At 39.3% G+C, this 16241-nt stretch overlaps 1 protein-coding gene across 1 annotated transcript in view; it reads left to right on the top strand.

Annotated features, from left to right (window-relative positions):
- The window catches only part of KIF6 (kinesin family member 6), a 279607-nt gene that overhangs the window by 180428 nt on the left and 82938 nt on the right, over positions 1-16241 (top strand). Inside the window, exon 14 of the mRNA XM_043543510.1 lies at positions 15210-15318. Within this exon, the coding sequence (XP_043399445.1) occupies positions 15210-15318 (109 nt within the window). The remainder of the gene's footprint in view (positions 1-15209; positions 15319-16241) is intronic.

Below are 16241 nucleotides of genomic sequence, written 5' to 3'. Positions count from 1 at the left end.
GTTACATATGCACACAAATCCCATTATCTCTCAGATGAAGTACAGCCAAAGTAAATGTGTTTTAAATTCATACTGGAAATGCAGATGCTCTAAAATTGTCTGGTAGACAATCTCTTTAATAGATGTAACGAATATTTTGTTTTTCCATTACCACTATATAAAAAAGCACTTTATGCTTGCTTTCCTCAACAAAAATCCTACCAATGACTTTTATTAAACTTCCAGGATAACACAGGACCAAGAAAAAGCCGAATATTTATTCTTGATTGTGTCTAGGCTAAACTCCAAGTTTGAAGAGTTTCCAGAATAGACAGGAAAGCCACTAGTCCTTTAAGGAGTGTGGTGACTTTAAAGCATCCTATTAATACTAACAATACTTTGCACTTATATCATTCATCAGATCCAAACAACTGAAAAGTGAATTATTATTCCTCTATTACAGATGTAGAAACTAAAGCATAGAAAGATAAAACTACTTGCCATGGGGTCACACAGTGAATCAATAGTGGAACTCAAGTCTCTGGACTCTCAGTGCCCTGCTCTAACAAGTAGAAACTCTGGCATCACAGTGGTTATAGTCATACATATATCTGTGTGACTCCAAAAATCTTGAGTAAGACTTGCAAGCATGTATCTTAGGAAGAATAAACCCAAAATAATATCTGCCATAAACATGGTCTTTTTGATCGCGTTGTGGGGTGTTGGTTTCAGTGGAACCCATTTCTTAAGTCTCAGTGCTGCATTCTGAAGTTCCATAGAGAGTATGGGACATGACAAATAAGGCCCTGATTCTGTATCAGATTTGCTATTATGGACCCCCCATGCACATGGGGAGCCCCACTGAAGGCAGATCTGGTTGTAGGATCAGTTCCTAGATTGCTAAACAATTTTTGTAAATAACATTTTTCCCTAATCCAGATTAGGAAGTTGTTTTACCTGTTTGAAAGATAATCACATACATTTATGATTTATCAAACTGTTACATTATATGCATTATTTTACATAGTACAATACTGCAGTAAGACACAAAACACATGGTAAGTGATAAGTTAAATGAAAATGTTTGGTTAGTGTATACAAGTTTAATATGTAGTCAATAAGGGTACCAGGTGGTGTCACCATGCAAACAATGATTTCAGTTGTGGGGCAGGGCGGGAAGGAAGGTCTTAAAATAGTTTAAAAAGAAAGGGAAAAACTACTTCATTCTCTCCTGCCCAAAACAATGAAGCAACTTTGAATAGGAATAATTCGCAACTTCCTTTAAGTCACAGTTTTCAGATGCGCCCCAAAGGTCTCCAAATTGCTGAAAGCTATGCAAGACATTTGACCAGCCATTTTGTGTTTTGTTTATCACAAGGGTTATTACTATTTAAAACACTTTACATTTTGATCAATCAGAAATGATTGCCATGGAGTTGGAATTTCTTATGCTAGAAAGAAGATTTGCTCACGGTTGTGACACAAAGCCAAGTACCTGAATTGAACCATCTATGGTATCTTCAGTATGTTCAAATTAAAATTAATTTTTAGCTGCAGAATTCTATAGATCTTAAGATTTTATTTGTATAATATAAAAGTACAGTGTGTTGATGTGTTTTGTAATCCCATGTTTAAAATGTAGTATGTCGTTACCTTTTTTTCTTGGCTGTAAGTAGGATTGGATTACATTTTTGTCCATATGTTCTGGAAAGAATAGTTCATCCTGTTCTCTTTTAGCAAATTGTGTTCTTTTAATAAAGATGTTCTTTAAAAAAAAAAGTAGGTGTGTCAGGGTTCATCAAACAGTTTGCTAACAAATTGAAACTGACTGTTTGCTTAAAGTTCAGCTGGCTTCTGTCGGATGGTGAGAGCACCATGAATCCTAATTATATGTGGGTGAGTACAGAGCACACTTGTTCAAGAATGGGTTGTTAGCAACAGGGTGAAGATGAGGGATAAAAACGATGTCTATAACATTCAGAATCCATTTATTTTTGACAACATACCAAAGTCTTTTGCGTTCTCTTTAAAATTCCTTTTGTCAGGGGAACAGATTACTGCTTTCAAGATAGCTGGCCAAAAGAGGGTAAAAAAAGAAGGATGGAAAGTTCTTGAGCAGCTGAGGGAGGCCTATGCCAAGACAGCTAAAAGTTGTATAAGAATAGTTAGACTGGGATTTGATATAGCGGCAAATTCAGGACAGCAGTTACCCAGTTTGGATACTTCTTTTATACGGTCAAAGGTACAATCCATGTTCACTTTGTTGATTTGTTGTCATCTTGTCCCCTATTTTTATTATAGCTCCCATTTCATAGCCTTTTTAGATAGAAGAGCCAGGTATGTTGTTGCTTTCCAAGTACTGAAAAAACTTGATAATGCAAGGTGCTGAGCTCATTTTATGAGGCACTAAGGGCTACATCCACAAAGGGATGGCCTTACTGCCATTTTAGCTGTAAAAGTCCAACATTTAGGAGCCCCCAAGATCGTCAAAAGCCCCACTCCTCAAAAGCCCACTAACCCTGGAAGTGCCTAAATTCCCAAGGCACCTTAGTTTCTGCTGTTGGGCATTCACAAAGCCAATTATGCCCTGATGAAACCAAGCAGCTCAGCCCCTGAGTTCATGGCTAACCTCCAAAGGGTACATTTGAGGGGTGCAACTTAGGCCACCCCTCTTTCCTTGGTTTAGGCAGCTCCCCACTCAACTTGCTGGTTTCTGTGAATCCCTTTCTTAGGTGCCTAACTCTCCTTGGGCACTGTAGAGAAAGTCTGGATACCCAGTTTGGGGCTGAGGATTCCATTGGGTGGTGGGGCACCTAAAAGTTACACTAAACAGTACCACACCTAAGTCCCTCAGTGCCCTCAACCCCCATTTACTTCAATGGCAATAGAGAATGCTCAGTGCCAAGCAGTAGGCACTCAGCACCTCGCAGGATTAAGCCTCTGGTAGGTGATAGGTCTGCTTTTCAGAATTATTGTGCACCTACTGCTCCCATTGACTTCAGCTGAATCTGTAGGTGGCTGGAGCCTCTGAAAAGCAGGCCTTCTGATGTTTATATTAATAGGTAATCAACTTTCTTCTCAGCGGGTAACTCCTATAATGCTTCAACAAACCAAGGGCCAAAGTTAATTCTCTGGCATTGGGTTTTCCTAGTCTCTTGACCATTGTTTTTCCACAGCCAAAAGGAAGCAGGACTAATTCAGCCTACCTGTAAGGAGGCAGTAAATCTTTGAAGTCAGTGAATTTATCACTCACACCTACGCTGAATTTGACCTAAATATATCTAAATACTCATCTGAAGATTCATTCATGGCAACTCTGGGTCATGTTCAGCCACAGCATAAGGAGATGAGATTTCCATTGACATCAATGGGTGCATCCAGTTCTTTCCAGGCTAATTTGGCCTCTTGTTTCCTGCTCCCACACAAAAATGTGGTATCTCGTGTCTGTATTTTCTACATCTACTCTTAACTCCGCAGAGACAGTAGAGTCTCCTACAGAAAGCTTTATGTGCTGCTGTCAGCACACGTACGGTATGTCCTCCAAGCTGTCTTTACTTGTCTACCTGAGGTGTAGGACATACAGCATTTCACTGCAGAAAATCTCAATGACCTTAATAAAGAAAAGAGCTGTTGCAAAACAAAATTGTGAGAACAGAAATAATTTGGAATTTAAAGTACAGTGAGTTTCCAAACCCAAATACATATTTATAACAAGTCATTTTTCCTCTGTTAGACTCCAAACTTCTCTGAAAACTAAATACGCCTTTCTGTGGTTTCTAGTGTTACCGGCAAGACTGGTGTTGAAGCCGGCTCTCCAGGCCCCAAAAATACATGCAGATTCATGCAGCTTAACTTGTCTCTGATCCAACCTGTCATGACTTCATTGATGCAGGCAGTCATTTTGTAGGGCTTCTGAAATACTCTTACCCCATCATTCAGAGTAATCTTCCAGGGATCGAGAGAGATATTATGTGGAAAGGCAGGAGATTAGCTTCATTTGTCATGCAAGTATTTAAAGGCAGTGTTCATTACTTAAACATGACAAAATATATGCAGAATGTCAAAACGTCTATATTTATTTAATTGATTATAGGAATTTTAAACTTTTATCGTACTGCTTTGCTGTCTTCCATTCTTCTAATGGTATGTAGTCTAATATAAGGTGATAGATGGTCCAGCTGACCAGGAAACAACCTTCTTTTAAATTAATGTTAATTGTATTCGGAGAGAACAGTCTTAAACTACTTCAGCAGTCACCTATTTTGTGAAGCACAGCATTTCCCTTGTGTGATATTCTCTACAATTCTGCTGTTCATGGTCTGAGAGGTAAGGTATAAACTCAAATTAAGCCTTTCAGCTGCAGTTGTAATGGTAAAAATCCCATCATTGCCATGTTAAGAAAAAACCGCAGTGTTTTTCTACATCACGTGTGATATAGGTTTAAAGTATAGGTATAGGTATAGTATAGGTTTAAGTATAGGTCTGCTATTAGAGAAGAAAGAGTCTTACATCCAGATGATATAAAGCCACACCCACATGCATCTCTGATTGGCATTCTTGTAAGTTAAGTAAGAAGGTCCAGTATTGAATAGGCCCAGTACCATGCAAAGGATGAATGTGTCAGTTCAGCAGTTATGATGTAGCTTGAACAGTAAAGCCCAAAAATATAGTTGAATGGAAACAGGTCAGAATAAACTGAAAGGAGCTCCAGCTTTAACCTTTTCTGGGTCTCATTGGAGAAGTACATGTATGGCTGATGTTAGACTTAGTTTCAGAGGCAGATGAGGTGGAAGACTCAGTTTGCATTTGGAAAAACTGACTGTGATACACTATTGTTCCTCTCACTAGCTGAGGCATGGTGTTGGTTTTCAGTGGTGTGGGACACTGTCTGCCAGCTCATTGTTCAGGGAATAGACATCTAAGTAGGAATTAATTTTGTGTGTCTTCCTTCTTTTATTCCTTTTGAGTGGAATATATTGTTCTTTTGCCAGAACAGTAGACATACAACTGCTTTTTCCATTTACTGTGTCTCTTATCTGAGTAACAAAAGAGCCCCATAGATAGGTGACCAGTTCCCTCTTGCACTAGAGACTGTATGAGCCAGTGTAGTAATGAGGATGGGATTTCCACAAGTTCTCATCTTTTTCAGTTGCACTGTGTTTCTTAAGACTGAAAGCTCTTCACAGGATGGAGAGTGGGGCTTCAGTCTTTATTGGAGCCTCTGGGTATGCCATTATATAAATATTAAATCATTATTTTTAATGGACGATAATCAGCAAGCCCTCAAAATGAGGTTTACATTATGACGCAAACTTTTTTTTCCTTGATGATGCTACGCTACCTGAACGGTAGTCAAGGAGCCCTGAATCTGGCCCTACCACCAAATACAAATATTGTGCAAGCTAATTTCTGAGTTGGGCTGCAATAACTCCTGAGAATTTACATAGTAACACCATTGAATAAGATTGATTTACGTTGCTAAGTCTTGCAAGACAATTTGGAAAATAACTTGGGTTGCTACCATATCTTTAAGTGCACCTGCATCTGGCTGCACATAAGGATTAGTTTCACAGGGTCTGAATACACTGGTCTTACACATTAGCTCTCTCTTATTCTGCTCCAGCAAAAACTTTGCAACAGCATCAACAGTGGAGCAAAGCAGACTTAGACTCTGTTACTAAGAAGGAAAAAAACACAACCTGTTTTTAATGTCCAGCCCTTAATATAAACTGAGCAACGTGGTGTGTGATATAGATCCTGTTTGTCAGAAGCTATGTGAAATGTGTGATTTCTGGCACAGGCAAACATGAATCCTTTTTATTTATTTAGATGTGGTAGCACCATTGGGTGGGTCTCCTAAAGTTCTTGTGGGTTTGACTTCAGATTTTCCTTTGTATGCACTCCCCTGAGCCTCTGCCAAGCCTGCCATGCTTTAGCCCAACTCAGTCTTTCTCTGTGTACTTACTAATTAAGGGCTGTCTTTTTGTGTGTGTGTGTGTGTGTGTGTGTGTGTGTATGTGTGTGTGTGAAGGCAAGTGTGTAAACTCATAGGCAGCCTTGATCAAGTAATTGATCAGCAGATAATAGATGAAGGGCTTAGTCTGAGTCTTTCATTTAACTCCTTTGAACCATGCAAACTCTGATGCATGAGAGGTAAAATGTTTCCTTAGTAATGGTTATATCAGAACATAAGAAACATGGTTTGGCTAAACTTGTGTGTACCAACAAATACCCTACTTCACTGTTGACATCTGCAAACATTTTTTTTATGGTAAGTGGTTTTTTGATTCTCAGATTCTATGCCCTTACTGTCCCTCCACCCCCACCTCAAATTTGGGAGCTATGCTATCCCTTGGCTCTTTAAAGAAAACATGAAAGCATAGCTAAGCAACATTATATATTAACTGTAGCCGCACTGTAAATCCTTGATGTTAGAACAGATATTCAGTAGCATCTTGCAGCCATACCACTTCAAGCTGTGAACTTGACAGATCACATAAGCTAATCACAGTCAGACCAAGGTAGTCCTTGGATCAAACGCCCTCGGGAAAAATGTAGGGTTCTGCCAGGAAGTAGTTTTGATGATTCATTAGTTATTAAAAACACTTAACATTTATATAGCACTTATTATTATTGTGCTTTAAAAACTAATTAATTTTATAACAATACATCTATTAATTTTATAACAATACATCTATGAGGTAGACTAACTAATATGCCCGTTTTCCAGGTGGGGAAACTGAGACAAAGAGCTGAATTGTCTTCATAACACTTGTCTTTCAGGGCTGATACTAAACTACTATCTTGGGGTGATGTTAAGGAGCACTATGCTAGTAGAGGTGCCAGCATTTAGATGATACATAAAACTGAAGTCCTGGCCCTCTGTGGACATTAAGAATTATGTGATCTTTGTTGCAAGAGTTGTGTTAGGATGTTAAAGGGGTATTGTCTGATTAGTTTCTAAAATAAATTCCCTTAGCAATGACTTAGATTAATAAAACTGAAGGAATTTTAAAAAGATCAAATACGCTTTTCACTGTGAATGCTGTTTGTTTACTTTTTTACAACACTCTCATCTTGGAAAATTAAAAGAGGTTAGTCAGTTTTGCTTTACTTTAAAGTCAGTTTGTGGTCAATTCAACTTTCGGGTTCATAATCACTACAATATTTGGATTACGACCCCTCTGAAGGAATACTCATTGTTTTTTTAAAAATGTTTCTGCTGGAGTTTTTGTAAACAATTTTCATGGAAGCATTTCTGTTGATCTTAATCTTTGTAAAAGCTTATTTTTACAAAACCTAATTTTTGTTGCTCATTTAACTGGTGTCCCTTTAATCCTGGTAACCTTGGCCAGATTCCAGCTTGGGTAATCACATGCTGTTCACACAAATTTTTCCATTAGAAATTGTATTTATTCTTCACTTCTTGGATGTTATATACTTTAGTGTCGTCTGCTGACAAATAGCTGCACTGTTTCACTCTGAGGTGGCTTCACTTTGATGGTGGGTTTAATGATTCTTATATATACTAAAGACTTCGGATTGTACAATCAGTTTTGTCTGAGTGTAATGCACCCCAGTGCAAAGGCCTATGCCCCACTTACATCCCACTGAAAGCCTATTTTGAGGGTTTAAGTTGGATTTCAGTTATGCATAGGCCTTGTGCTGGCCCTCTGCAAAGGGAAGACTTTCATCCATTTGTGAAGTGCTTTGGAGCCATTTGTATCAAAGCTGCTATACCAGAATATATGTGATCACAATCTAAAGAAGTTGATCTTTTTTCCCCCGCTCTGAAATTATCATCACATATGAGCAGATTAAATGCCAATGGTGTCAGTGAAATTAGATTGTGCCCGAGTTTCATTCAGCTCATTGTGTCTGGGCACTGTCATCTGATGCTTTTAACTTTAATAAAGACTCCGTGTTCTGCTGTATACCACTTCCGGGGTACCATGGTTCATGTCTTTCCTGTTTTTGAAGTGTAGCCCAGATGTATTACATATGCTCTTCATGCAGAAGCGAGCTTCATGCATGAGCAGATGCCTTTCTCAACCTTCTTTAAACCAAAGTCCACAGTAAATGCATATGAAGAATCAGAAACTCACCTTCTTCCTGGAAAAAAGAAAAGGAGGACTTGTGGCACCTTAGAGACTAACCAATTTATTTGAGCATGAGCTTTCGTGAGCTACAGCTCACTTCATCGGATGCATACTGTGGAAATTGCAGAAGACATTATATACACAGACACCATGAAACAATACCTCCTCCCACCCCACTATCCTGCTGGTAATAGCTTATCTAAAGTGATCATCAAGTTGGGCCATTCTTCTTCCTGGAGTTTGCCTTTCTTAACAAATTAACAACAACATACATTCAAACTTTATCCCCAGTCTTGGCTGCTCCTAGGGTTCCTCCATCAGGATGACTTAGCCTACACCCAAGAACCTCTCTCCCTAGAGAATCACTTCCATCTCTTTCATATCCAGGCTGGATAACAAGCAACCTGATTCAGAGAGTCTGCAGAACCCACTTCAATTTCTCCTAGCACAATCAATACCTGATGACCAGGTGGGAGGTTTCAAACAAACACTGCCATTCTGTTACGTAGCATACTGCAAAAGCAGTGGAGGAAAGTTACAGATATCCATTCTAAATTTCTTTTCTCCTGCCTGTGACCTGAAAATTAAATTGAAATCACTTTTATTATTATTCTTATATTATTAATTCTATTACCATATTATTTGTATTGCTGTAGCACCTAGGAGCCCTAATCATGGACCAACATGCCATCATAGTAGGTGTTGTACAAATACGGAAATAGAATTGTTAATTTTAACTTGTAAGTAAAAAATATGGATATCCTGTTACACCATAAAATATTACATGTGATAGCATTGGGGAAAAGCCTGTTGGGGTTTTTTGTTTGTTTTCTTTGGTGGTGGGGTTTTTTTTGTTTTATTGGGGTGAGTGTTTTGTTTTTTTGTTTTTCTTATTTATTTTGTTTCCAGCCTGGGAGAGAGGTCTTAAAACTGTAAACTGTTATTTAAGCATATGATGAAGGCACATTATTTAGTATCTAAATTGAAAACTTTTTTCTGTTGTGCTAGATTTAAAAGCAAGCTCCCCTGGGGCAGTAGATAATTTCATTGCATCTCATTCACTCAATTCCACAACATCTATCCATGTTGTCATTTAGCAAACCTTCCAAATTAGCTAAAGTTAGTAAATGTAAATTCACAAATTCAGTTTTATGAAGCTCCTTCTGTTGTGATTATAGAACATAAACTTCTCCTTTTTGTTTTAAAGCTGGTGGATATGACTCAGCACCCTAATGTGCTTCTCTGTTGCTTCTTGAAGTTGCCTTCCTAATTCTGACAATCTTTACACTCCAATAAGGCAACACTGAAAGAAATTAAACATTTCAAAACCACATTTTCAAATCTGGGCCCCTAAAACTGGCTTAAAAAGGATTTATCAGCATTCAGCACCTTTGCAAGTCAGGCTGCTTATTTAGATGCCTAAATACAGATTTAGAAGTCTAACTTTATCGTCCATATTTAGAAATTTTGGCCATTAACTAAGCATTCAACTCTGTTAACTTTACTCACACACCTACTCACACTTACTCTTTAAATAGTCGCAATGGATACTAGTCAACATGAATAAGGCTGGCAGGTCATTTTGCTCTTAGCACATGGGCACTAGAATGCCCACATTTACAAAGCTGGTGTAACTGTGGTTCTGTAGATCCACTGCTTCACAGCAAGCTGGAGACCACTTAACAGCCCAAGACACGGCTGCTGCTGCTGCTTTACAAGCATCCACATCTTTTGAACATCCTCCAGCACCATCTATGACACTGTGGGCACTGATGCAGACTGAAGAACACTGGATTGATATTTTCAGTTCTCGTAGTCTTCATCAACTGCTCCATATCAAATGGCAGGACAAGATCAGAAATGAGGATTTAAGAAGCTGAACCCTGCAGCCATCTCCATCAGCACAGGTTCAATTTCAGCTGCTTCCTTGGTATGGACATTATTAGAACAGAAAACTAACAAATTTCTGAAGCATGTGTATCAATAAATGCTGTTACATGGCCAGTGATTAGGTAGGAATGAAAAGCTTTGGTGACACAAGAAGATTGCCAGCGATAAATATAAACTGAATTTACAACCAGACCACCTTAAGCACCTTCCAGAGATTGATGGGTGGTGCTCGATTTGCAAGGAGGCTGTGTCCCGTTGGTATTAGCACTGATGATGACTTGCGCATTATTTTAAAACATCTCCCCCACTGGAGGTTGTGATCCATATTTTATTTGACCACGGGGCCAAGTACTTGCTGTTTAGTAGTGCTGTGAGTAGCATTTGATATATGTCGTCATAGCATAAAGAAACTTTGGTCTTTAAATTAGTTTCCTGATTGGCAAAACTGGATTTATGTCATCTGAATAAGGCTTTATTGACTAACAGTATTTGTAGAACGCTGACCTATATAGATGTGGCTGAGTGCTGGAATCATTTTTATTGTTTGGCATCACTTCAAGAGATAATGAACCAGCACCTGAGGCCTTACTCAATTTTATTCAGTCTGTTTTGAGGCAGGACTACCATTGACTTCAAGGATTTGTCCCAGGATGAACTAGCATACAGCAAACTTTTCAGTTCTTGCTCAATTCAGTTCTTGTTTCATGTTGCACTCTTAAGGAGGGGAACCCCTTTGGCTGAAAGAATTTGTATTTATGTACCAAACATGTAATTGGATTGCATCAGAAATGGAGATGGGCCAAAACCAACACCCCAAATCCAAATTCCAGATCTGGAACAGTAATGAGCAGAACCAAAACCGTGGACTCGTACACCCCCAATCTTGGGAATTTGAAATCTGGACCCAAGTCTGAACTTCCCCAAATTTCAGAGGAATGTATGATTTTCTTGCTAATAAAAAATGTGTATGAGCTGTGAACCTCAGCTATAGGGCTTAGGCCCATCTCCAAGTGTAAAACATCAAGTCTAAATCATACAGATTAGTGTTGATGGTTTATGTAAAAACCCACTGAACCAAATTCTGTCCTTAGTCAATGGAACTTTCTCAGTGGAATTACATGGAGGTATCTAAGGGCAAATTTTAGACCCTTGTGGGATCATCTCAACCCCTGTTTTTGTTGCTTTCACTGCATAACTCCCATTGGCATTGTAATGATTTGTTCAACATAGGTACAGAGGTTCTCAACCTGTGAGTTGTGACCACCCTCCCTTTCTTTATAGTTCTAAGGGAAAATATCGGGTCATAGTATGAAAAAAGGTTGAGAACAACTGATCTAGTAACAGTAAAAGAACTTGTTTTCCACATCATCAGTAGTTACAACTGAGCAGTTTAGTTAACTTGTCAGCAATAGTTTACCATTATGGACTGCTTTTTCTCCCAGTTATGTTTTTATTAGTATTGTTATTATGCATTGTGCTATAGAGAGACAAGGTGGGTGAGGGAATATCTTTTATTGGACCACCTTCTGTTGGTGAAAGAGGCAAGCTGATGAGCTACACTGACCTCTTCGTAGCTCAAAAGCTTGTCTCTTTCAGCCAACAGAAGTTGGTCCAATAAAAAATATTACTTCACCCACCTTGTCTCTTTAATATTGCGGGATTGATGTGGTTACAACAATATTGCAAACATATTGATATAGACGTACATACCACTTTACATCAGGGAAAAAATCTACAAAACAGAAAGCAATGCCTTATGCAGTCTGCAAGCTCAAACATGGATACCATACCAGCAATGATCGGGTTCTTTTCCTCACGGAAGTGAAAGTAGAGTGGGAGACTGCTTAGTGAAATTGGAGTTCATTCCGAGTATCACAGGTAGCATGGAAGAAGGCACAGAATCAGGAATGGGAAAAGGAGTCCACTTGGAAACCAAATTCATCTTCATTACTGAATAGAACAAAAGCTCAGCCATGAGGGACTAATATCTTTCTACCAGCCCATCAAGCTCCCCATGTTCTTTGCAGTTTCTTGATTTCTTCTGTGGACTCTGCTGTATTTCCCTCACTTCCCTGCCTCCAAAAGTCTTTCCATCATTCTCCTCAGGCCCAGCATTCTTCTGCAGACTGTCTTCTGCTTGCATTATGTCTAGACACTTATTTCCTACACTCCTGGTTTTTCTGACCAAGCCTTAATGGCTTCTCCCATCTCCTAATAGTTCTCTTTGGACACCATTTTCAGAATACAGTTATTTACTGTTGAATATATTTCTGTATTTTATTATGGCAGAATAATCAATAAACCAGAAATTTTGATCTTCCCAAGAATCCTGGGCAACTAGTTTTCACTGTGCTTTAGACAGCTGTATAAGATCTGCTGTTCCTGAATGTAATCATTGAAAATTATTAGCAGATGATCTTTATTTTTGACTGTTAAATTTCTACCAGACAGAACCAATAATTATTAAAATAATGTTGTCTTCCAAAGCCACCTCTACACTCTTTTGTACATTGATTGTTAATTTGAGGGGAAACCGCAGATCAGAAAGCTTCCATCTTCCTATTCCTGAAACCTAAAACATTTATGTTAAAAGAGATTGTCTGGCAAGACAGTTTTCCTGCTAATCAGCTCTGTTTAAGAGTCCAGGTGACCATGATGATTCTTTTCATGTGAGTTTGGCAATGACGGAGTGGGTATACAATCTGGAGCAATGATGGGGGTGTTTAGGTTGCAGCAGTACCCAACAGTAAGGATGTGGCATTGTTTTTCTTGGACTCAGCTGTGTGTGTCATGGAGGCTTGCTGCGCCTAACTCAAGCACACTGAAGCTCTGCACACACACACACACACACAAAAAGAGCAGATCTAGCATCCAGTTCAGGTTGCAGGTTAGATTTAGTGCTGGCGATGGGAAGAAAACAATATAAAATCTCACTTGTAAAACTGAACTGCTGCTTCAAGGCAGACATGAAAGAGGAGCAATCATTTCAGGTCACTATCATACAAAATATCCCTTTGTATCCCCTTCTGCTCACTTGGGCTGTACAGATGTGTCAATTGCACTGAGTCTCTCTGTTTTAACTTCTCTTTTTGAAAAAGGTGGTGCATTTCTGCATGCTTTGCCATTCAGACATTCCTTCTGGGGCTGTTTTTTCAAGGCAAATTTTTAAATTAGCAGCAGATGTGCTGTTAATGTTGATTAAAACTAAAGACAATATTTTGGAGTATACTTTTAGTGAAAACTTTATTTTTTTACTTGTTTTCCCGGTTAGGGTGACCAGACAGCAAGTGTGAAAAATCAGGACAAGAGGGCAATAGGCGCCTATATAAGACAAAGCCCCAAATATCAGGACTGTCCCTATAAAATCAGGACATTTGGTCACCCTAGTCCTGGTTGTTCATCACTGAGAGGTAAATGCTGTTACCTTCTCTCATGCTAAATAGCGCCTCGGTCTGCAGGCAGTAATCATGGAATAAGGTATACTCAGCATGATTAGGGGTATCAGAATAAGGGCCAGCTAATTTTAATACAGAGGTTTTCCATGCAAGCTGGGCTGGGTTCAAATACACTTAATTCAGCTTGTCTCAAGATCTGTTCAGACTTAAGTTTCAACGATGTCCATCTCCCTTACATTTAAATCAAAGTAACTAACAAAGCATGCAACCATGATATTTTGCATGTGTATATATAACAGGTGATATTAACCCAGTATCATAGGTGTTCTGGAAGACTGCTGTGCAGCAGAACTTCCATACTTCAGTGGATGGTATTTGGAACAGGCATTCCAGAAGGCTCCACATCTTCTATACGTAAGAGAGTTGGGCTTCATGCTAGCTCTGTATGACCCACTAAGGAGGAGGAATTGAGGATGGGCCAGAGAAAAGACACAAGTGAAGAGTATCAAGTGGCTACAAGCCTCCCCGTAGGGAATGTATAGGGCTTGTAGCCCCTGTTCCTACCTAGAGGATGGATTAATAGCGATGTAGAGGTTGCTTAGCTAATCTGTGTCTTTCCCACAGTGTGGGTGCTGGATTCCATCCCCTCCACTTCACCTCCATTCCCTGCACAGTTCTCATGCGCTTCGCTGGGAATCTCATCCTGTCTTCATTAGTATTTATTGACACATAAATAAATAAACATAAGATAATTCTGTCAGCTTGGAATCACCTTAAAACTTTGAATTTCTAAATAGGTGATACCAAGCTCAGTAACTGCTTATAGGGAGCTGTGGGCCAATTACCACTGAGAGCTAATGTGTAATAGCTGGCTACTATGGCAGATTTGCAGTTTCTATATGAGACTTTTCCATAGTGTTTATAAAGAAATCAGCTTTGGATGCTAAATTCGTATTGATCCCTCTGATGGACAGACAGGGGAGCATGGTTATTGTATTCAGATACACGTGTAATTGGAGCTATGCTTAGGGGCAAATGAGTGTGTGGCAAGTAGTGTAGTAAGTCTCAACCCCCTTGTGTTCCTGCTTTCTTATTCATGAAAGCGTAGGACATATACAAAAAAGGGGGACAAAGTGTTAGAGCAAAGGCAGAGAATGGGCATGTCTGCAGAGACAAGGCATCACGCTATCATGCATAGTTTTCTGGTGTTTTGTGTCCTCCTCTCTTTTCTCCTTACACTTATATACTCAATAGTGCAACTGTGCTGTGCAGGATTCAGCCCATTTCTGTGTGTTCAGTACCTGACCTGGCACTGAAGGAAGTTAACATTTATGCACAGTTAAATAAAGCCCAAAGTCTCTCTCCACATGTGAACTGAAAATATTCAGTGTGTGGTCTTTGCGCTAAAATGTGACATAACGTGCTCTGTGGCATTGCATAGTAATGGTAACTGGAAACCAGCAATGGGGGATGAAAGAGGAACACAGAAAAATTTGCAATTTGCCATTATGAAAATACCAGTGTTTTCACTTGCCATTGTTTGCCATGCTTAGATTTTTTTTAGACTCTGGTTTTATTTAAGGGAGCATTAAAGTAATTTTGAGAAATTAAGAATTCAGGTTTGAAGATGCCCACATGAAGTGAATCAATTAAATTTGTCAATAAAAGATTTACCTGCTCCCAAAATACCTTTTTTCTTGGCAGAAGCTGGAGTCTGGTTACTGACTGTTGATTGCTAAAGGACTTGTATGCTGGCTTGCTGTAATATTTGTCTGCAACAGTAATAAAGCAAATGTGAACTATCTTCTGCTGCCACTGAGCCAGTTCTGACTTATTTTGTGGGCAGGATCAGGAGGAGAAATGTCACTTGGACGTCAGGAGGCTTTTGAAATTTTCAGGAGGGATTATGTGGACAGCATAACCATCGAGGACAACAAACAGCTTCTTAAACAGAGGTGAGTGAGTGTCACATTTAGATACAGCCACAGCCAGGGCTTTAAGGGCTCACAATGACTCTTGTGAACTATGTTTCAAGCTTCAAACTTAAACTTGGGGCAGCAGCAATCTATGCCTGCGGGAAAGATTTATTGCCCATCAGGTGATTGGGGGCATTATATAAGAACCTGAATAGAATAGAATATAAGGAGCAATCAGGCTGGTCACAGAGCATTACTGTTCTTCTCTCACAAGCCCTAGAGAATATAGATGTCAGGATGGCATTGACAGTTTTGAATTATGTAAAGGAAGTTGGAGTCATGTGACTACTACTTTCATTAATATAATTTCCATTGTAGGAAAGAGTTTTATAGGCTCAGGCACTGAATTAAGATACCAAAGGGACTCACGAAACCTGTGTTCTAGTCCTCTACTACTGATTTTCTGTGTGTTGTTGGCCAAGTCATTTTAACCTCTCTGTGCCGATCTCTCTCAAAGAGAAATAACAATACTTTCCTCCCGCACATATTAATGTTGTAAAGCACTTTGAGCTCTTCGGATGGAAGGGACTAGAGAAGAGCAGCATATTAAAAGTAGTAATCCACAGCAAGGAAGACAGTGATAATCCTGGAAATTATAGCACAATATCAGATAATGTCAACTGGCCAACAGTGTTATGTTATTCCCACTTCTGCATGTGGCATATATACACAGCACACCCACAGCGTTCAATGACAAACAAGGCGTTTGGGAGGTGATCAGAGGTATGAAGGTGGATCTATAATACCTTTCTCACTTTTTATACTCCTGTGTCTCTCTCCCAACTTTTCCTTTTGTCTCCTCCCTTTCCTGGCTTCATCCTTAGAGTGGTCTCCCACCCCCTGTGCACCAAAGGCCTTATATTCAGAGGCACTGAGCACCTGCCATTTCCATTAACTTCAGA

This window comes from Chelonia mydas, chromosome 3 (genome assembly GCF_015237465.2).
Source record: "Chelonia mydas isolate rCheMyd1 chromosome 3, rCheMyd1.pri.v2, whole genome shotgun sequence".
Taxonomy (NCBI): domain Eukaryota; kingdom Metazoa; phylum Chordata; order Testudines; family Cheloniidae; genus Chelonia; species Chelonia mydas.
Note: the sequence above shows the minus strand (reverse complement) of the source record. Positions and strands in the feature narration are given on the sequence as shown.